Below are 23,581 nucleotides of genomic sequence, written 5' to 3'. Positions count from 1 at the left end.
ACAATAGCATAGTGTTTCCTAATAAGATCCCACCCAATAAATATGTTTTGAGCAGTGTTTCGTAAAAGAAAGAACTTGATTCAACTCCCCAAAAATGTTAATGTTTCAAAGGTATAGTAACATTTCCTTTATGTTACATTCTCTGTCCCGGGTTCATGATACCAAACAATTCGTATCTTCTAACACTGAGACTAATTAATCACATTAATAGATTATGGTATGTATCAATCTCTCTTTTTTTTTTCCTTGGGGTTTTCATTATTGATCTCTGTCCTGTGCATATATGTTTCCAAAGGGTGCAGTTTCCTATTATTAGACCCTTCACGTACCATTATCTCAAATTATTGTTTTTAAAGCCAACAGTATCCCATTAATGATCTCATTAGAGGATTTTTTTAATACAATGCAGCCCTAATCTACTTGTATGTTTCTTATATATCACACACACACACACACACATACATCTTGCTTCATTGGCGTGTAAGTTTATGTACTACCTAAGTATAGCTACATTGTCCAGCAAAAAAATTCATTTAGCAAATGTTTAGAATGAGTCGAAACAAATTCCAGCCAGTTGAGCATAACTGGCAATTTTTCTGTTGACTGAGAGTTGCAGAGCACAATACAGAGTCTTGTCTTTCATGTTCATTTGAGGACTTCTGGACGAGCTAATTTCGGTCTTTATTTACTCAGTCTAAGTGCTTACTTCACTGGATTAGTGAGGATTGCGATGCTCACCTCTGTTTATGTCACAGTTGACATCTTTAGTTGACTTGGCCCTGCTGCTGTAGAACCTTGCTTCAGATAGTTCTGAGTGACATTTTCCCCTCTCCTCCTTCCCCCATAATATAGGTTTTATCCATCTTTCGGCTTTTTCTCTTCTAAATTTATTTTAGATTCCTTTGATGGAGCAGTGACCAGTGGGATGAGATAAGAGATCTAGCTTAAAGCTCACACAGTTTCTTTCCCACACCCTTTGCAATATCATTTGTCATCATCATCATCATCATCATCATCATCATCATCATCATCATGAACAACATCATCATCCTCATTATTTATTAAACATTTGTTGTAGTATTTTAATTTTAAAGTTACTTTCTGAGCTTACTTAACTTAAAAATAACTTAAATTTGATAATTATTTTACAATATTGATTTCTCATTTTTCTGCAGGTGCAGGCACAGTTATCCTCATCTCTGCAACAGAATGCGTTCGTTACCAAGACGTATCTCACGACATACACCTATCTGACAACCTTCCTGCAAGATGGCACTACAACCGTATCAAGTAACGAGAAGATTGTGTCCAATGTTGTAACAGAAGAACGCACTGCCACCAATGCTGCCATCACGCCCACCCCTTCAGTTGGGGTGACACTCTCAGCCAGCCCATCCCTCATGACAGGGATCTTTCATACCACCTATACGTACCTCAATACCCTGATCGACGGTGACGTTCCTCTGGTTGTGACTTCACACCACACGGTTGCAAACACTTTGACTGCACCTCATGATTACCTGATGCAGCTTCAGCCTTCTGGGGAATCCACTTTAGACACTAACACATATCTCAGCACAATGGATTTCACTAAGACTCTGACAGATGGAGCTGATGTTAAGGTTGTCAGCACTAAAGATGTTCTGACGCAAGTGGTGATAACAGATTCAAACAAGAGACCGACAGAAGCAGTGCCGGCTAGCAGTCCACAGCCTGCGCGTCCAGTACAACAAGGTTCCATCACCAACATTGTCAAGACATATTTTGTAACATACACCTACTACAGCACATTCTTGGAAGGTGGTAGCACCGTCATACGAACAAACATAGCTACGTCTTCTGATGTCGTGACAGAGAAATTCTACGTATCACCAAAACGCACAATGCCACCGAGTATATCTCCCACAAAAAGCAGTCCAGAAATCAAAGTAACATCAACCTCCAAGAATATTTACCCGCCAAAACAGTCGCTTCACCTTTATGCCTCCAAGACTTACCTGACGACATACACATATTTCACAACATTGTTACAAGATGGTGGTGGTGATCGTACATCCACAATCGTCAGTTCTAGGACAAGGGTTGTACAAAATGTAGTTACAGAATCTGTTGACAGCAGCCTTTTAGATCCAGTTTATCTTGACTCACTGCGCAGCTCTATCCAAACAGAATTCTCAACAACTCCTTCCGTTGTCGCTACTGCAACTCTATCTGGTGGACAAGAACTAAAGATAACCGTAATGGATCATGATCTACAGCCTTCTTCAACAATAGAAACTGTCGTCACTCCAACTACTTCTTACCATGACATTTCATCATCAATGGAAGATTCCAGCAACTTTAACAACGTTATCAAAGGTTCTACAATAATATTCTTTGATGAAGAAGATCAGATAGACAGTTCTAGCACATCGAGAACACTGGCTGTTGAGGTTGCAGGTCACACAAAGGCCACACCTGCTTTGAGTCCTTTACCAACAAGCAAGATACAGAGTACGGTGATAAATACAGGAGCTGCCACAGTTCTGTTTCCGCAAGATGTAATGGGACCTCAACCTCTTGTCAGCTTGTCTACTCCTGCCCAAGATTCCGTTGCTGTGGTTCTTCCCAATCCAATCAGTGCTCTTACATTTTCTCCTGTATCTTATTTGACATCTATTCTGGCCACGTCAACCATAACGCCTAGTGGCGCCACACTGATGCCAGGAGAGCAGGTAATCATGATGACGCAACCTGGGGGCGAAGTCACTATGATTCCAGTGTCAGATCCTGCTAACAAAAAACCAAATGGAGGATTTGGTCCAGGTGGAAGTGAGATCCAAGTGAGCGATTTGCTAAGTCTGGGATCTCTAGGGATCAACGGGTTGAATGCTTTAGGTCCTGTGTTCAATGCTATGGCAGGTCTTATCCAGAGCAACCTCGGTGCTGATAAGAGAAGAAATGACACCACAGTCATAGTTCTACCTTCAACTACTCCAGTGCCCCGACCAGCTTATTATGGTGACAACAATGGAAATCCTCTACCTGTGTATGTTCCATCAAAGCCAGTGAACCAACCACACGAAGATACGCCAATAAGATCACCCATCTATATCCCAGTGGGAGCTGCCGCCGAAGACGATGAAGATGTAGCCACAGCAGAGAGCCAGAGATATGAAGGCATCGCCAATCTAAATGGTGAAATGAAATGGCCATTAGAAGGTTTCCCTGACACCAATCAACGTCGCCCAGCAGATCCCGCTTCAATGGGGCGGCCCATCGAAAGTGCATTGTTAGGCGATGGCATTCCAATCAGTCCTGGACAAGTGATAACAGCTAACAGTGATGTCATCGTTGGTAAACCTGCTATTATGGGTCCACGACCACCGAAGATCAGTGGCAACAAGAATGAAGTTCCTCTGGGAATGAAACCACCTCCTCTACCTGTGCCATCAGCGTGGCCCAATAGAGAGATACCTCATAGAGAGCATCTTCCTATCAGAGAAACATTATTACTTCCTCCAAACAGGGGACACCTTCCAGTGAGAGATCACATCCCAGTGCGTGAACACCATCCCAATTCCCACCGTATACCGCCATCAGAAGGTATGCCCCTTCTTCCTCCACCAATTGGTATACAAGATTATAAGCCCTCACCTGAACATAATCACTATGTCCCTGCAAAAGTGTCTGTTGGAGCAGGATTACAGACTGTATTTCTCGGAAAACCAGTGGCTCAGGGTAATGATATAATTCACGGTAACCCTGTACCTGAATTTGCTCAGACAGCCCAGAACTCACTTGATCGATTATCGGGTACACCTCTGCTGGTGAACATACAACCCTCACAGGTTGCTAATGTCGTAATACCACACAGCAGTTCTACAGCGCCTCATATCTTCAATGCTCAGGGTACGGAGTTTTACGACCCTTCACCCTACCCTCTCCCAGAGTCGAGCCCCGGATTCGTGGGTATTGACGACCCAGAAAACATTCACTCTGGTCACCACCTGAGTCACGTGTCCCAGGTGAGCGGAACCAGGATGGATCTGCGCCCACAGGAGGTCGAACACATGGATCATGCTAACGGCAATGCCTCGCCTCAAGGAATCAATGTGGAGATCAGCCCAGGGCAGGGAATCAATGTGGACTTGAACCCGCAGCATGATATCAATGTTGATGTCAGCCCTGGACAAGGTATAAATGTAGATGTGAGTCCAGGACAAGGACTTAATGTGGAAATCTCTCCAGGACATTTTGTGAAGCATGAAGGAGAGCACATAGCCCCAAGTGGGATTGTACTGGATGTTCCAATGCCAGGCAGGCCAGGTGGCGATGTGATGGTGGGGAAACCAAATAGGAGACCCATTCACAGGCCAGCGCGCCCTCTACCGCAGCACAACCCACCACACAGATTGCCACCAGTATCCACTTCACCATCTCACAACCATCCATTCCCACATCGTCCACTGCCACCAACAGACTTCATGGTACCACCTCCCCCACCTCCACCAAGACTAAAACCTGATTCCTTAGGGAACTCACATGGTCCTGTCATTCCTTTAAATCCAAATGCTGCTCATTCCCCAGGACCCAAGATAGAGGATCTTCTAATACAGCCAGACGACAACGATGATTTCGATGATTTGATAAAGGTGGAAGGAGGAGAGGTCATTCAGGAATCGAGTCAAAGACCTCTGAGACCAGGACAGATTCCTGTGGAGATTCAGCTTGCTAATTCGGCGTCGACACATCGGCCTGTGGTAGTGAGGCCACATGGAACCAAACATGATGAAGGATTACATCAGATGAAGCCACCACAGTCGATGTTCGATAAACCATTGTTACCCGACAGACCTGTGAAACCGAACTACAAGGACAGACCTCACATTACAATCATCGAGGAGAGACCTCAGCATAAGAAACCTCAGTTGGGTTTTAATGAGTCGCCTCATTTACGACCTCATGAGAGACCAGCACTGCCAAATTATGAACACATTCCTGTAAATGCTAAACCAGAAGTGATAATCGAAAGCAGACCACATGCACCAAATCATAGGGATCATTTGAAGGAGAAACCAGCAGTACCACATTTTGGTGACACTTTACACCAAATTCGTCAACCAGAAATAAACACTGAATTGCGACCACAACATAGCAAGATAGACGAAATGCCTCAAACTAGCAAACCTGAAATCTTGAACCATAGACCACATCAACCAAATATTGACAAACACGATGACTTTCACAAATTGGACAGGCCATCAACACATGAGCCGATATTCGATCTAGAAACTCAGGCAAATACACCACGACCCTTCAGTGTTGTGCCATCTCCACCAAAGAGACCTGACTTCAATGCAGATGAGGTAGTAGTAGGTCTAGCTCCACCACCAAGAGTGACACCAGGTGGCAGCAGTGGGCAGCGATTCCCTGTGCATGGCATAGAACAGCAAGTTTCCACTCACAGACCAGTTGTGAATATAGGCAACCAGAGACCGAACAGAGTAAAACCCAGGCCACAACCACCTTACAAATTCGAACTGCCACAAACAACCACAACAACTGAACCATCTACAACACAGAAGACTGACAAGAGGCCTTTCTGGATACGACCACCACTCCACGAGATCCCTCATCCTGTCACTGACGCAGCAACTTCCAGACCTAGTGGGGAGGAAGATGATAATCTTATCAAGAAACCATCTTCATCACTTGAAAATCATAGACGTCCTATTACAACATGGCGTCCTCCATTATCACCAGAAAGACCAAAGCCACAGAGGCCATTCCCACAGACTTCTGATGACACTCATACTTCAACAATAGCTGATGACCTATCAGCAGCTCCAGATACTCACAAAGTTCCATTTGGTGTTGTGCTTCCAGAGTCAACACCAGTGCTACAAACTGTTGTTATTGGTAAACCAATTCCAGAAGAACCAGTGATATCACCAACTGCAGTCAAAGACTCTAGAAGACCAACTTCCAGTACTGGAAACCTGTGGGATGGAGACGTTATAATTGGCTCTGAAAGTCCAATTGTTGAAGAGAGTCATGTGACGCCATCTGTGAGCACTGCAAGGAAGACAACAGCTAGTTCAACTATAGTATCCTCAGGATCAAAGACTATCTTCGGTAACTTGTACACAAAACCTTCATCTTCAGTTTTGAAGCCTTCAAAAACCATACACCAGAAACCAAGTGTTAGTGTACAGACAGAGAATGAGTCATTTTATCATGATGTCTCTGAAATGGATGAAGATGATACTGATGAAGATTATGATAGTAAAGACAGCCGTAGACCGGATTTGGGGGTTGCAAGCTCTAACGAAGATAAGATAATATTCAGCAGTGAAGTCGAAATTCCGACGAGATATGTAACTCATACACATACACATACTGTAACATTCACGGAAACTACAGTCATTAGCAGTAGAGGACATGAACCCTTGACACGCACCATTGTGGTTACTAAAACTCAGACCTCTACCCTAGTGGACACAGTCACTGAAACGGAAATCCACACACTGCTGCATCCAACAAGTATAGTGGCAACAGTTACCACAACTGTGTCTGCAACACCATCTGTATATCCTCCTGGGTCTCCATTCGATCCTGCAAATTACCCTACTTTCCCTGTCAAGTCTGATGCATTACCACCTAAACAGGATCGAAAGCCAGAAGTGAAACCAGAGCCAACTAGCACAGTGCCAACCACAGGAACACACGATAGCAATCACACTAGCAACAAAGGAGGCCATTCTGGTGAGTTTTATGTTAATCCTACCTTTACTTTATCTTTAACTAACCTGTTGTCTGTCTCGGATCCCTTGGGTCTACGGAATCAACATAATATGTTTTCAAACGGTATTTTGACTAAACTTAACTTTATCATGTTCTCCGATTTTTATCAACTTGTTGATATATTGATTGTTTATCTCAGACTCTTGAGACACAGAGTTTAGCAGGAATGTGATCGCCTGAAGATTCTCTTGGCTTGTAGGCTATATCTTGCCTACCTGTCTTACATTTTCAGCTTTTTAAATTCTACAAATTCCAGTCTTCAGATTCCAACAACTTAATTAGTACAAAAAATTACATACCTTAAAGATACCATTTCCAAAAGATTGAAGCAACAACAAAGAAATTAAACTTACAGTCTTGCCGAGTTGACAATCGAGAATTCAATTCATTTCCCACTCTCAGTGATTTTTCTAACAATAAATGATTATCATCTCTCGTCTGATATCATTGGAAATGTAGGAGAACATCTTTATTCAATTTTAGGACTTTTTCCTGTCACAAGATTAATAAACAATTAATCGTTAATTTTAGAATATATAAGATACCGGTACTAGTCCACAACCGTAGTTATTTTCACATTAATATGTTGTTGTTGTTTAGTCAACTGTCCGAAGACAGGTCTGTACCTTATAAGTGATACCAACATGGCATCACTTATGAGGCAACTGGGTGACCAGTTCCTTTCCCTTTCCATTGCATTCATCACCGATTAGCTACATATTACACTAATCAGACTTCAGATTGTTTTTTCTCTAACACATATCGTCAAGTGAGCTGTATCGGTACTGCCTGATAATAATAGATGTACGTATCAGCCAGAACTTCAATCAGAGGTAACAATATATTAGTATTATATCATCATTTAATTGTGTTGTGCACATTCTTTTCAATTAAAATGGATTATTTAGATTGCTTATTGTAGAGAATTTTCTTTTTTACAAAAATAGTAGTAGTAACTGTAGTATCTATTGCCAAGGCACTTGGAAGTTCTCCTTCTAGTTTCCCAGTATAATTTAGAGTCCGAATCCAAAAGATTTGGTGCCAAAGCTGGACATTTTCGTAAATGTTCTTGATTCATCAAACAGTCTTCTAGGTTATACAGGATGCATTTTGGTAAACAAAAAGTTCAAATTTTAAACAGGTGTGCTGCTAAACAGTCATGGCCAGTTAGCATTCGAAATTTTGCTACTACATCATGTCGAGGAGAATCAGGTATAGGCCTATGTTCTTTTTCAGTAAGCAATACTAACCAAGATATTACTGATTTCTTGAAATTTCTTTAGGATTTTAGTTTGAAATTATGTTTGTATGAACATTTTGGCATTGTGATAGGATATCTTTTTCAAGAGTACTTGTAATATTTTTTACAAAATAAAAATATTAAATATTAATTATATTATTTTAAACGATAGCAATCTGAGTCGACCTGGTTGGCGAGTTGGTATAGCGCTGGCCTTCTATGCCCAAGTTTGCGGGTTCGATCCCAGGCCAGGTTGATGGGATTTAAGTGTGCTTAAATGCGACAGGCTCATGTCAGTAGATTTCTTGGCATGTAAAAGAACTCCTGCGGGACAAAATTCCGGCACATCCGGCAATGCTGATATAACCTCTGCAGTTGCGAGCGTCATTAAATAAAACATAACATTTTTTTTTCGCAATCTGATTTCCTCAAAAATTCCGATTGTCTGCAAAGATAGGGGCCCTAACCTATCACTACTCTGTAGGCCTCCATGGCCTGTAATAGGGATAACTTTACTTGAAGTTAAATTATATTCTATCAAGACCTGCCACTGCTCCCCTGCAGAGACCACCACTTGTAAAGAGTAGGAACATTCTGACTCAACTATTGTTGATCTATAGCCTCTATGTATAATTATAAGGAACGAGGTATTATCACAGTCTAGTATATACAGTCACGAAGCTCAATATGTAGTAAATATGCATCCATAGATAGTTGCTAACCACTAGGATCGCTAATATCACCTCATTACAGACAATGCAAAATAGTACCGACACAGTCTATTGTTCCTAGCACTCTCACAACTCAACCTTCGTGGCTGTATATACTAGACTGTGGTGTTATTACGAGGTGTACAAATTGAAAACTGGTATCAAATAACCCAAGATCAGTCGAACAGATTTCATGATTTAGATATCGGGTTCTTGGCACTGAAATTTAACCAACAATCTTTATTCTCTTTTTTTCAGAAACCACAGATGAAAATGACTCCTTCTTTGTTGTGGTGAACGACCAGAAACCCTCAACTATAAACATCAACAAGGGAAACAAAGATGCAGGGGAATACAATGAGGTGGCAAACCGTGACGAGAGTGACCCAAACAACGAGGTGAACCATGCTGTCTTACTGGGTGGAGTGCTAATAGCTGTGCCTCCCCGCCATAACACCCCTGATGGGGACGAGGGACGCAACTCATGTCGACCCGACTGCAGTGCTGCCCGCAACGAGCTCTGTCAGAAGGTGCAGGGGCACATGCGATGTGTGTGCAGGCCAGGGTTTGCCAGAATGTTCCCTGACAGACCATGCAGACGTTAGTATAATGAAATTACTGTGGTAGAGCTAGTCAAAAATGTCAGGTGAACGGAGAACAATTCTTTGTCATATGAATGAAAGGCATTTTCCTGCATCTATTTACTTGTATATGTGTTGTTGCCATAATGCCATTCCTCTTGCGACAGAAATGTGAGCAGGGTAGTTTGCAAAAACACGATGAAGCAGATGTATGCCACACTACCCATTTCACAGGGAGGCATAGAAGTAAGAGAGAATATCTGTAGCTTCGGTTTGTTAGTGAAGAAAGATTATGCGATATTAAAAAGGAATATTTCTCCGTCCAGCTGTCACTTCTGGCTACACTTATTGTAAAGAAAATCTGTACTGTCATGTAACTGAAATGTAAAGTCCTTCATAATTTTTACTTATAATGAATACGTTTTCCATTCTATATGTCAGAAGGTAAAGTACCGGTAATACAGTACTGTACCATATAGGCCTGCATAGCTTGTGAGGGGGGGGGAAGATATGCATATGAATAGCGATCATATCTGTACTTCTGCTTTGGAGAGAAAAATGGGTACCGGTACTTACAAGGAAAAGCTGAAGTAGATTACGAGATTGAAAAATTAATTTCGTAAGGAGAATGAAATGTTGTTCTCATTTCATAACACTTCTTAAAAGTTTCATTTCAATTGACATTATTTGTTTTTAATTTAAAACCCAAGTCTCACTACCATAACATTTGAATGTACTTAACCATGACTGGTACTACCATAAATACTGGTATACAAAATCTTGTGTTTCTTACTTATATTTCTACATAATTAAGTTTGTAGGTGGAAACTCTCTTCAGAGTTAATCCAATAGAAAGTAGCAGTGAGCTCACTTCCTCTTCATATAGGAGGCAGTATCTGATGTGGGTTTCTTTTCCTGGGTTACGAGTAGACAGGTCTCTGTGATCACAATTTTTCATTTTTCATTTCATTTATTGTATTTCATAGATCTTACATTAGCAATGAAGCTTTAAGATGTGGAACAAGACAAAATTTTACAAGATTGCATATGCAATTTTTACAATTTTTTTACAATTTTAATTTCAATATTTTACAATTCTTTTTGGCGAGATGTAGTGAGATGAAGTGATGCCGAGGATTCGCCAACAGATTACCTAAAGCAAAGCAAACTATAAGAAAACTGAATAGGAAGAAACAACAACAACAACATATATAGGAAGGTAGATAAGAAATAAAAGAGGAAGAAAGAAAGAAAGAAAAAAAAAAAAAGAAAACCTATGACTGGGAAAGGCCTTCAGCATTTACAGAGATATCTCGACTTTTTCTTAATTGATGTTCATATTTTACAGATTTAATACACACAATTTCCGCAATTTGGGACATCTGGCCGAAATCTACGGCTGACCACTAGGATCCAGAATACAAACCAGAGGTTAAATTAAAAATACAATATGATTGCAGAGAGAATACAGAACAGTGATAAATTTAAGAATAAAGTACAATTTGATTTCGAAGAAACATGAGATGAAAATACATTGAAGAGTAATGAAATGAAGTAAAAAAAAATTACATAGTATTATATAAGTGATTGTGTAAAATGGATAATGAATCTCTTAATACCATTAGACAAATTTTGTTAATGTTCTCATTAGAAAATTTAATAGAAAGGAGAATGGTTTTGGTTAACTTAAATGAAGTTCCCCTAGCGCCAAAAAGAAGTCCTTTCACTTCCCATGTATTAATATTCATTTTGTATCTCTCACTGAAGTGACGAATACATGGGTTGTAAATAGACTTCTTTTCATCGTTAACATTATTGGCTTGTTGATCATCCTTCTCAAAATGGACAGTGTGATCAAGAATGAGGCTTCTTTGATTCCGGCGATTGATGGCTATAATGTCTGCTCTTCTCGTTGACCCATTCTCAGCCAAGCAGTGTACTTCTTCATAAACCTCCCACTTTGCCTTCCGAAGAATGGTTGCGATGGAGCTTCTCACTTTATGGTGGCGATTGTTCGTCAGTAGTTCTCCTTTAGGGCAATAACCCAAAACATGCCCAAGGGTTTCTACTTCGCTGCATCCTGGATGACGACACTTTTGATCTTGAAAGGAATGACCTGGCACCAATCGTACTGCTGCGATGTTTGTGGACATCTTTATGGCATTGGTCCACTCTGAGGATGATATCCCTCTTCTATTACTAATCCAAGAGTTGTTTTTTGGATCTTCACTGTAAGTTACCACTCCTTTGCCTTTTTGTGGAAGACGACACCAATTATTAAACGACCTCTGCCGTAACTCAGATCTTAAACTTCGGCCTGTCATCGAATGTGCTTCTGCGTTGTTGGAATGTTCAATTGTGAAAGAGCTTCTTGTTTTTCCGTTTCAAGATTCCTGCAGAAATGGAGATGTTCGTCATTTATTTTTAAAAGACTTCTGGCAATGTTATAGTGTTGGAGGTGTACTTTCCATTCAGCATTAAATAAACCAAGGCCACGAAGATTCTTCGGAGCATATAGCATGTCATTCGGACAATCGTGCAGTAAACCCACAATTTCCTTAGCATCTGTCCGGACAATTTTATATTAATTATACTGTGAACTTATTATAAGGATTTATGTGCCGAAAAACTTGATTTGTCTGAAAGTTTTCAGGTCATAATATTTAAAATGCCTTTGCTTGATAGTTCAAAGTTACATGCTATTTATTGGGTACATATTTTTCCAGTTTCTTTATGTTCTGTTGTTTGCTACTTGTGATCCATGTCTTCTCTCTTTCGTTTCAAAGAGATCTGATCAACGATATTTAAGTCTGCTCTTTTTCTTAGAAAAAGACTACTCCTCAAAGAGATAAACTTCTGAAATATAAAGTCGTCCACACCTGTGGAGTAACAGTCAGCTCGTCTGGCTGCGAAACCAGGTGGCCCGGGTTCGAATCCCGGTCGGGGCAAGTTACCTGGTTGAGGTTTTTTCCGGGGTTTTCCCTCAACCCAATACGAGCAAATGCTGGGTAACTTTCGGTGCTGGACCCCGGACTCATTTCACCGGCATTATCACCTTCATATCATTCAGACGCTAAATAACCTAGATGTTGATACAGCATCGTAAAATAACCCAATTAAAAAAATATATAAAGTCAAAGAAAGAGAAGAATGTTTAGTAATAATGTTAGAGTTATCAAGGAAATAATTTGTCATGGTATAAATTACTAAATTTTGTTTTATTCACTTACAGCAACATACACGTATAGCATGAAACTCGGACTTTCTCGCAATGGCAAGGAGACCCTCCACTATGACGGTTCCCTGGACGACACCACGTCACAACACTACCAACAGACCAGTGAGGCAGCAAGAGAGGGTTTGGACCGGATGGTCATGCAGTCTGATCTCAGGGACATATACCATGGTGTAGTTGTCAATGGCTTCCAGCCCTCTGGCAGTGATGGTGATGGTGTCACTGTTAACTTCTATGTGCAGGTATGCAGAGCGCTCTCTTCAGGTCGATCCGCAATAGAAAATATATAGCTCAAGCTTTCAACATTTTACAAAATGTTTAAGAAAGTATAAGCGCAAATATCAGTTTTCTTTTTTTAGATATTGTGTACACACACGTACACTTACATACACACATGCACGCCAATTCAGTAATATCTAACATGTCCGGGATCACAAATTACCTGGACAATGGTCTTTAAAAGATGGTAGCGGTGGTATGTTAAATACCGATTTTCTTAAATAGCAGATTAGGCCTACTAATAGAAGTTATTGTAATTATATAGTAAACATCGGCCAAGCCACCATATTCCTCCAGTAAAGGTCCAGGGAGTATATTTTCCATTAGATTATAAAGAGTCTAAAAATATGTCATCATAAGAACATGTTGAAAATTGGATTAAAGTAGCCTATACATGTATATATTTGGTAATATATTGTATATGTCCTGGGTCTCTATTGCGGGAAGATGGCCTGACCTAAATTACCTACCGAAATGAGTGCAATAACATATAAAATACCTACCAGTAGCTATTTTATGTGAATTCGTACAAAAATAAAAATTAATTACTAATACCTCCATTTTTATATAATGTAATAATGTATAATACAATTTTATTTATAAATGAATTGAGATAGGCTATGTTAGTTTTCTTATTATAAAAATATGTAGGATAGATCTACTTTTAGGCCTGGGTACCTTTTTTTTCTGCAGTCCAGACAACACATTTTATCTTTCTATTTACGTACACAGTAAATCATTTAATTTAAATATTATGAATGATAGTTAAAGAAAATAAATTATGAACAAAATATCAACTTACAACATTATAAAAGAATTGATCTTAAGCCTACTGTAGTGAAATACACTAAATTTATGATGAAAGAGTATAATGTCACCTCCATAACAACGATTTTTTCACTTATTCTCTCTGTCTTTTTTTGACTTGTTATTCTAACATGTTATTGATCATAACTATCTTTATTTCTAGACTAACTTAAAAAATCTTCTCTTTTTTTTTCCATTTTTATTAGCCCAGTAGGCATTAAAGAATTCACTTTCAGGTTTCCCATTACCGGTACTGATTTTTATGGCTATTCATTCTTGCAACTCTTCTTGCTATAAAAAGTCTCATTTCAATTGCTCGCACTCTGCTTAGTAATCCATGTCATAGTCTATGTTTCTCCTGTATATTATGTTAAAACTGAGATAAAATAACTTTTGTAAATCAACAGTTTTTCTTCCTGTCCAATATTCCAATGTCGTATTATTTATTCAAATGTACTGTATAGAAGAATGTTCCCAACTCTCCCTTTTCCATTTGAAATTTCATATTAGCTGTACTCGTAGCATAACTGTTACAATTGTCTGTTGCTTTAGCTCTCAGACAATACGGATGAGGCTCGCCTGCAGGATGTGTTCAGGAAGTCTCTTCGTACCAGCAATTTCAGTCTGGGTGGCACTGAGATGTTTGCAGACAGAGAATTGGTGCACCAGATCAGAGCAGATGGTAAGTGCTTTGTACTTATTTTACTTTCTAGAAGTGTCTTGAGATGTCTGTATATCTCCACTTATTCTGCTCATGTCCACAGACTTCGATGAGTGTGAGAGTCGCCAGTTTCACGACTGCTCTGAGCATGCACAATGCTTCAATCTGCGTGGTACATACACGTGCAGCTGCCAGGATGGCTACACGGACCTCTCAGAGAACTCACTGTTCCCTGGCCGTGTCTGCTCAGGTGAGTTTTCTTTATTTATTTTTTCTTTCTTTTATTTTTTCTGTTCCTTTTGTGTTTTATTCTTTTCATTCGTTTCATTTGCTTTCTGCTTTTTTTTATTCTTCCTTCATCCTGTTTATTGCCTTCTCTCATATCTCCTCTCTTGTTTTTTCTCTGCTTCATTATTAATTTGCGTTTATCCATTTCTCCTGCTTTTTTCTTGTTTATTTCTCCCTCTTATTCTTTTATACCTGTACTGGTAATATTTATCTCTCCTTTTTCATCATTCTTTTCTTCTTTTTCTGCTGCTCTTTTTTGATTTAATTCCTTTTTCCTTTTTTATGCACAACAGTTTTAACACTCATCAAATGCAATGTTAAACTTGTTAACCTAACAACTTTTAATTACCAGTATGTACTGTGTTATTTCAATTGGGTATGGACTGGAAGGTCCGGGGTTCTATCCCAGATAGTGACGGATTTTCTCGTTGTGAAAACTTCCAGAACTCAGCCTTCGAGGTTACTCAGTCTTCTAACAAATTGAGTTCCGAACCTTTCCCAAGGGTTAAAAGCAGTCGGAGCATGGTGCTGACCACACTACCTCATTCTAGTGCAGAAGAGCTCTACCTCCATGCCCTCCAAGCACCTTCCTAGCGTGTATAGGGGGCACTTTACCTTTAATGTGTTAATTACTGAAACTCAGGATGATATAGTACTGTACCTTTGTGTCTAGTTTCAGCATTGAACCAAAAAGCCAAAAACAAACCATAGTAGAACAATACGAAATATATGAACACCAAATAGAAAATAAAAAAAAAATAAATAAATAAATAAATATCCTCAACACTCAACTGAACTAACACAGTACGTAATTAAAAGTTGTTAGGGTAACAGGTTTTAACGTTTCATCAAAATGCTGTCACACCCCACCTCTAATATGTAACCAGACTTTTAAGTTTTGTCTGCTTACTTCGTTTGTTGTGGAAAGAAGTTTTTCAATGCACAAATGTGTTATTATTGACAGAAGAAATAAACTATGCAGTATACAGAAAATATGGAGAATCCAAAATATTATAAGCCCATAGTAGAAAATGAGTGTTTCTCCCTGCAAAAATTATTTTACTTAAATTATTACCTACTAAGAAATTCTACTAATTGCTTTGTTTATGAAACTTTATTATTTGAAAATTTCCAATTACTCGTTTTGATTTTTGCAGAAGCCCATACCACAATTAGTGTGCCAGGTTTTTAATTTTTTTCAGATCCAAGCTCTGTCTTTCTACTAGTTTGAGGGTGCTTGAAAAGATGTGGTAGTTTGATTTGATATATGCTAAGACTTCATGCTATTGTTCTCTTGGCCTCTGCCATGTATAGCCCAATTCGTAATAGTCCACGAGCTGCATAAGTCATATATATCACATTGAAATACAGCACCTTGAGATTACTAGCAGCTTTCACAATATGAGAGACTGCATCACTTAATATCACATGTAGCCTCCTGTCACATTCACTCTCTGGCCACAAAGCACTTAAAAAAAAAAAACAGAAAATGTAAACAGCAGCATTCACTACAAAAATTACAAACTACAAATTATAAACTCTTAATCTCGAAATATGCACTAAACGTTCGAAATATGCACATATATGCATTAACAACCATGTGTCAATCAACGTAATCGAACACTAAACATGTACCAGTATAAATTACAAAATTTTATCAAGCTAAGATGTTTCAATACAAATATACATTTGCATATAATTCTAGAATAATAAGCATTATTTGTACATGTTACATATCAGTTATGCTACCTGTATTTTTTAACATGTAAATGATAATAGCAGATTTTATGCATTGTGGAGGTGTATAGTTGTAAGTTTGTGTTTGATATATTCCTTATGTTGTAATTTCTGTTAACTCAGCGGAGCTGATTGGCTGTGAAAAATGCCACTATCATGGTACATGCTACTCGCGGGGTGATGACCAGATGATGTGTGAATGCTTCCAGTGGTACGCAGGGGAGAACTGCCACATCAACCTCAAGGGTGAGTTGTAGTACTATAAGGACTATAGCGTTTATCACTGGGAGAATAGTTTGGATAATTCTCAGGCAGCCATTTTTTTGGCATCACTAAAATTTAAACATGAATTACCACAATAACTCTCCAATAAGGATCGTGCTAAGTCAAGTGATTCAATGCAAATTACCTTACCAATTTCTTCACATTTTATTTTGTATGAATGTTTAGTACTCCAAGGGAATCTCAAATTTAAATTTATATTTCTTTTCTTATTTAATTCTGTACTTATCAGAGTTAAAAAATTAAAAAACCTGCAAACTGTGGCATTTAAGAATATATATATATATATATATATATATATATATATATAAATGCTATTTTCTCAGGCTATAATTAAGATTTTCATTCATTCATTCATTCATAGTGTTCTGCCCAAGGGCAGGTCTTTCACTGCAAACCCAGCATTCTCCAGTCTGTCCTATTTTCTACCTTTCTCTTTGTCTCCGCATGTGATCCATATATCTTAATGTCGTCTATCATCTGATATCTTCTTCTGCCCCGAACTCTTCTCCCATTCACCATTCCATCCAGTGCATCCTTCAGTAGGCAGTTTCTTCTCAACCAGTGACCCAACCAATTCCTTTTCCTTTCTCTGATCAGTTTCAGCATTCTTTCTTTATGCAATCTTTCCAACACAGCTTCGTTTCTTACTCTGTCTATCCATTTCACACACTCCATCCTTCTCCATATCCACTGTCTTGCTGTGTGTTCTGAGTGGAATGGTTGCAACTCGTTCTTCTGTTCCCTTGAAATGCAACACAATTAGGGATTGCCAGTGTAGAGTAAATATTAATGTTATCTATGTATTCACGTTGCAGTCCTGCTCATTGCTCTCGTCACAATCGGAGCAATCCTTCTAGGCCTGCTGATCGTGTGTGTGGTGCTGACCTGCTTGAAACGCTCGACACAGCGAGCACGTAGTGCAGGTACCGGGTTTCTCCGATACCGCAGTCCTACACACACACTAGACAAGCGTGCCATGATACAGGACTCCAGCAGTGAGGGCAGTGTTGCAGACCATGGCCCCATTTCCTACCTTACGCCTACTCACCAGGTAAGCAATTAACAGTTACGTTGGTATTTCTCACAAGAAAAATATAATAATTGTAATATATGTTTTCGTTTCCATGGCAGTTGTAATTTTTCCCATAGTTTTGGTCTTCATATACCTGTAATATTTCACAAGAAAAATATTTATAGATCCCTTGCAATTTTTCTTTTGCATCCATGGCAACTACAATTTAAAAAAAAAAATACAGATCTCATTATTTTCATTTCAAAATGTGCAAATGTAATCGCATATTATTTTACATAGCAACTGCAATTTCTCATAAGCAAAATGTTGCAATTGCAGGTGTCCTGTAGTTTATTTCAGTTCCTTTGCAACTTTAATTTCTCAAGTAGTCTTTGGTTTCTACAATAACAGTAATTCCTCGCATATAAATTATTATAGTTATCTCTATATGGTTTATATTAAAAAAAAAGAAGAAGAAGAAGAAAATAAGGTTAATTTATTTGGTTTCTAAAGCATGAATATTCTTAATGGTGATAAAGAAACTTACATATCCTTTTATTCTGGTTATTAAAATTCATCAGAAAAATTGAAATATGCTTCTCTTATAAAGTGTTATACATACTTAAATGAATTAACAATTTATAATACAAAATACATATTCTAGAAATATTAAGATACAATTTCGGGCAAATCGCAATATAGCGAACGTAGAAGCTCCGCCCACGACCCCTTCCACTTTTCCCCTACTAGCTCATCAGACACGCTACTTGATAGGCGAGTGTTGTGTCGAATCCACATTTCATGTGCGTGGGGATAACTTCTCCTACTGGCGTTCGCTACATTGCGATTTATCCACAATTTCTTATGAAGGACAAGAGTTCTGGGTGTGTTATAAGAACAGTACAATTTTACAGAAATAACATTACAATTTTTTTTTTAAATAATAATCTTGATTTATATTTTGTGTAAGCTTTTTTTATATATGTGTACAAAGCAACTGATTTACGGTATTTATTTTTTATTTTGTTCAGGTTTTCATGCATTATCTATGCATTGAATTGCTACTATCATCTTCTCATATTTCTTAGTAGCATCTATAATTTAAAGCATTATTAAGTAAATAATTATAATTCCATGTCAGGACTGTAGAAGAATATTTCGAACATTCTCATACATCATTTTACAAATTTGAGAATCTCAGAAAGAAAGGAAGGAGAGGTTGGTGACGAAATAGAGATTTATCAAGCATCTCATTGTCTATGTTTTGGTGTTAGCCCGCAGGCACACAGATGAAGCCTGCGCTGGTCCATGCAGGAGGCAGAAAGGTATCAGGTACTGTGGAACTGTCGGATGAAGGGCTAACATACTCAGACCAGCGCGACCGCTCACTGACTGTCATGATCCCACGAGCCAAGTACAGACCTATACCACCCACTTCACCTCTTCTTGCCATGTCAACATTTGGAGTGGAGCAGAAGCGAGCTATAGCCCAGGAGCAGCAGAAACTGCTCAGCTACTTGGAAACAGGTGGAAAGCAGGTATGAAGACTCTAAACTTATATCTGAAATATTCAGCTGAAGGTCCACATCCCAAAGACCAGAGTTAAATTTTTGGCAGATTCTGTGTGATTTGTGACAAACAAAGCAGTTGTAAGATATTCTCTTCAAGTCATCATTATCTCTGATATCATCATTACCACCCGCATTAATATCACCAACAATAATAAAATTATTGACGTTTTCACTTTGTGAATCGTCTCCAAACTAAATTTCTCCCAAAGCTCTTTATCTTCCCATTTTATATTTTAGTCGCCAGTTTCATCTTTTACTCTATATGAAATAATTTTTATAGAAAGAATATTGAATTGCTAAAATGACAAGTGAAACTGTATAGACACGTATATGTCCCCAAAATGTTTGTATCAGAATATCTACAGGATATACTTCCTATCAAAAACTTCTTCCAGCAAAAGCTTTAACGATTAAGGAGATCTGCATACATTACCTTAACAAATTAACTTTGTCATAGTTGAAAAGATAAGATAAGAAGTAGCTTAATTGCTTGCAACAATATAGGATGTGCTGTATTGTTTGTGTTATTGTCATTATTTGTTTTTAATATTGTTATCCATAAATATGCATTTCTTGAGAAATAATAATAATAATAATAATAATAATAATAATAATAATAATAATAATAATAATAATTATTATTATTATTATTATTATTATTATTATTATTATTATTGTTATTATTATTATTATTATTATTATTATTATTATTATTATTATTATTATTATTATTATTATTATTATTATTATTATTATTCACATATTGAAGGAATAATCATAAATAGAGGTCTCAGCATATTTGAGACTAAGAAGGAAGGAAGTTATTTCATACCCTAGCATCACAAAATCATATCTTGCTTGGTTGATTAATTTTATTTGTCCATATGCACTGAACTATGAAAGTGTATCAACCAATCTTGTCGTCTCATTTGTGAAAGCCACACTTTTCACACAGTATTATATTACCAGTAGTATTTTCTGCAGATGAGTTATCAGATTTTATTGTATATGATATAATAATCATTTCCTAAGAATGCGACATACGGTATTGATATAAACATTTTAAACAATTCGTTTTGAAACAGTGGGTTTTTGTTACACTGCGTAAAATATGTAATGGAAAGGTAAGATTCACAATACTTACTGTTTATTTTGACATGATTCAACAAGTTCTTAGTATTCTTAACACTTAATTGATTCTGCCATTCCTCTATTGATCCATTACATCCTCTGTCCGATTTGAAGTAGTCTTTATAGTTTAATAGTTTGATCCTTGATTCCTTTTAGGTTTTTTCTGTTAAGTACAATGAATTTGTTTGTCACAATTGTCACCATTTATGAATTCACAGATTATAAATACTTTACGCTTTCCCACAACTATTTTCAAGCTGTTTGGATAGCTTTTTTTTTTTTTTTTTCTTTTTAGAAAATAAATTTTATACACGAGATTATTATGATAGGTACTTATGTATTGTACTAAGTTTATAATGTTTTCTTTCTCAGTAAATTAATTTTGTGTATTACTCTTCTTAGTTGGCTGCCATACAGAACCAAATAAATCCTTTAATATAGATGTAACACGGTAAAATATTATTCATTGCATATAAATGTTATAATGTGAGTCATTAAATATAATAATATGTACCTATTTATCATCAATAGGAAAGTCGACCACCTGCCAATTCAAGAAGAAAACAAAGTAACTCTACAAATCAAACAACAACAGAAACAGCCCCACCACCTTCAAGGAAGTCTTCAGCCCCTCGGAAACCTTCCACAGGTGAATAGTGTGCCAGTTAAAATATCGTGTATTTTTAAGAATTTCTAATTGTTCTCCATTGTCTCCAGATATGGTCAACTAAGATCTCTCTCGATTTCCGCTATCCTTGGAGATTTAAATTAATTTCTGAGATAGGTACCAGCTTTAAGAGGAGGAGGAATTTGAAAGTGACTCTTGTATTACAATAAATTAGTCGTTACAAATAACTAGTCCAATTTACTGGTTCAATTGGGTCAACTAAGTATAATGTCTTTAAAGTATAGGGATTCTATTTTTTTCTTCCTCCTCGTCCTTCTCTTCATTTGATCCAACCTTAGAAACATTCTTTTATAAATAGGAAATGGTTCAAAAGTCTAGATCTATATTGATAAAAGAACTGAAATAATGTAATGCCATCACATTAAATTTGTTAGATGTCACAATTTTCTCATTTGAGTCTATATGTTCATCATGCTTTCACAGTTTTTCTGAAAACATTTTAGGCATGTTTGCCAATATGTCCTGAACTAAGTCGTAGATTTGGTAGAACACTGCAAACTGTGCAGGATTGTGAAAGATGATATTACCGTACTAATCGACAATTAAAGCATGGCATGGAGCTGGGATGCCCCCAGTGATCTAAGTAAAGTACTCTCCTCTTGACCCCAGGAGTTATAGGTCCAACCTGATGGGGTCGAAGAATTTTTCAGGGCGCAAAAATCTGGAGCACAAGTCCTCAGGGAGGAACTTCAAGTCGTGTGTCCTGTGTTGTAGGTTTGAGGCAATTACCAGTTGTCCCTCTGCCTCTATCGACAAATAAGTGTAACTAAATTCCTTGTAGGTACTGAAACGACTATCTGAGGGTATCTATGTTCCAGCATAAGAAAGATGGGTTAAATATACATACATGGAACTGTGACAAAGGAAACTTTATTTTGTGAACTGTTCGTGCTTCTTTAGTCAGAGGCTTCCTCCTTTTCGTGTATTCTAGTGAGTTCAGTCCTACTCAAGAAATTTAATATAATTCAGGTTATATTTAAAAAGTAATATTTAAAATTAGGAAAGAAACGCAAATAAAACTATATAGTATAAATTTATAGCACTTTCAACATTTTTTGGAAGTAATTCTTTAACAATTAAACAAACAATAAAAATATAAAACAAAGATAACACTGATAAACAAGTGGTAGATATCTGAAGTGATGTTTACTGTTTCTAATGTAGTTTTTCATGCTGATTTCAAATCTGAAAACCGTTTTGCTCTATCACGTCAGGTTTTGAAATTACCGACGAAATTTGATTTTTACATGGAATGCAGTCGAATTTCTTTGTCTTTTACGTTATTCTTAATGCAATGCTGAAAATTTCCTCGTTTGTGTTCTGTTGCATTAATATACTTTCATTTGTATCTTTTTTACTTATTTTCATTGAAAATGACAGTGGACGGTGGATATTACGGCATCCAGAGGTTGTAGAAATTCACCAGAAGTGTTTTGCTACGTGTGCGGCTATGTAATAGACAAATCCCATCGGAAGACTTTTACGCCGTTTGCGAAGAAAGCATATGAATTATACTTTGATTCGAAGGTGGATAGCAGTAAGTCGTAGGCACACAGTTCATCTGTTCGATCTGTGTATGCAACTTGCGCGGTTGGTTAAGTAAGGAAAAGAAGATCAACCATCTGGTATTTGGAGTTCCTATGATATGGCGTGAATGAAGCAACCACATCACAGACTGTTATTTCTGTTTGGCAAACGTCACTTCTCCTCCAAATCTCGTGCATCTGTAAAGTAACCTGACGTTTCTTCAGTTTCTAAACCAATTCCATATGATCCCGTCACTTGTCCAATACCAACAGCATCTGGAGAATACACAGTTACTGAAGAAATGCAAGAAGAATGTCCTCTTTCATCTCCTGCCAACGACTCAGACTCTGATTACTACCAACCTGGAGAAGATATTTATTTTATGAATAATGTTACACCCATATGGGATCATGCGATCTCATACGGGACCTGGCACTAACGAAAGGTCAAGCTGAACTGCTCAGTACGTCTTAAACAATTTAATTTCCTTGCACAACGAATTCACAGTTTCGGCACAGACACAAAGAACTTCTTAAGTTCTTTGCAATGAGTGACACTATTTGCTACTCCACGGACGTTCAAGGTTTTATGTCAAGTCTCGGGGTGGAACACAGCATTGAAGCATGGCGACTATTCATAGACTCATATGGGACAAGTTTGAAGGCGGTATTATTACACAACGGAAACAGAAATGCTTCAGTACTGGTTGCATATTCTACGCACCTGAAAGGGACGTACGAAACCATAACTCTACTTCTTAAAAAAATACGCTATCGCAAGTACAATTGGCATATCTGTGGTGATTTAAAAGTTATCACAATTCTCATGGGAATGCTGACAGGGTACACCAAGTACAGCTAATTCATCTGCGTGTGGGACAGCAGAGACAGAAAGAACCGCTATATAAAGAAAAATTGGCCAGTCAGAGATAGAATGCAGACAGGAAATAAAATCGTCCTTCGTGTGCTGTTGGTTGAGCATGACAAAGTTATTATGCCACAGCTTCATATAAAGCTGGAGCTCACGAAGACTTTCATGAAGGC

General features: G+C 37.8%; 1 protein-coding gene across 2 annotated transcripts in view; it reads left to right on the top strand.

Annotated features, from left to right (window-relative positions):
* The window catches only part of LOC138714955 (mucin-17), a 280,203-nt gene that overhangs the window by 244,169 nt on the left and 12,453 nt on the right, over positions 1 to 23,581 (top strand). For both annotated transcript variants that reach the window (XM_069847262.1, XM_069847261.1), the window contains exons 5-13: positions 1,176 to 6,747; positions 8,995 to 9,336; positions 12,550 to 12,794; positions 14,191 to 14,320; positions 14,403 to 14,549; positions 16,448 to 16,570; positions 17,425 to 17,660; positions 18,896 to 19,159; positions 20,855 to 20,972. In XM_069847262.1, the coding sequence (XP_069703363.1) occupies positions 1,176 to 6,747; positions 8,995 to 9,336; positions 12,550 to 12,794; positions 14,191 to 14,320; positions 14,403 to 14,549; positions 16,448 to 16,570; positions 17,425 to 17,660; positions 18,896 to 19,159; positions 20,855 to 20,972 (7,177 nt within the window). The remainder of the gene's footprint in view (positions 1 to 1,175; positions 6,748 to 8,994; positions 9,337 to 12,549; positions 12,795 to 14,190; positions 14,321 to 14,402; positions 14,550 to 16,447; positions 16,571 to 17,424; positions 17,661 to 18,895; positions 19,160 to 20,854; positions 20,973 to 23,581) is intronic.

This window comes from Periplaneta americana, chromosome 15 (genome assembly GCF_040183065.1).
Source record: "Periplaneta americana isolate PAMFEO1 chromosome 15, P.americana_PAMFEO1_priV1, whole genome shotgun sequence".
Lineage (NCBI taxonomy): Eukaryota > Metazoa > Arthropoda > Insecta > Blattodea > Blattidae > Periplaneta > Periplaneta americana.
Note: the sequence above shows the minus strand (reverse complement) of the source record. Positions and strands in the feature narration are given on the sequence as shown.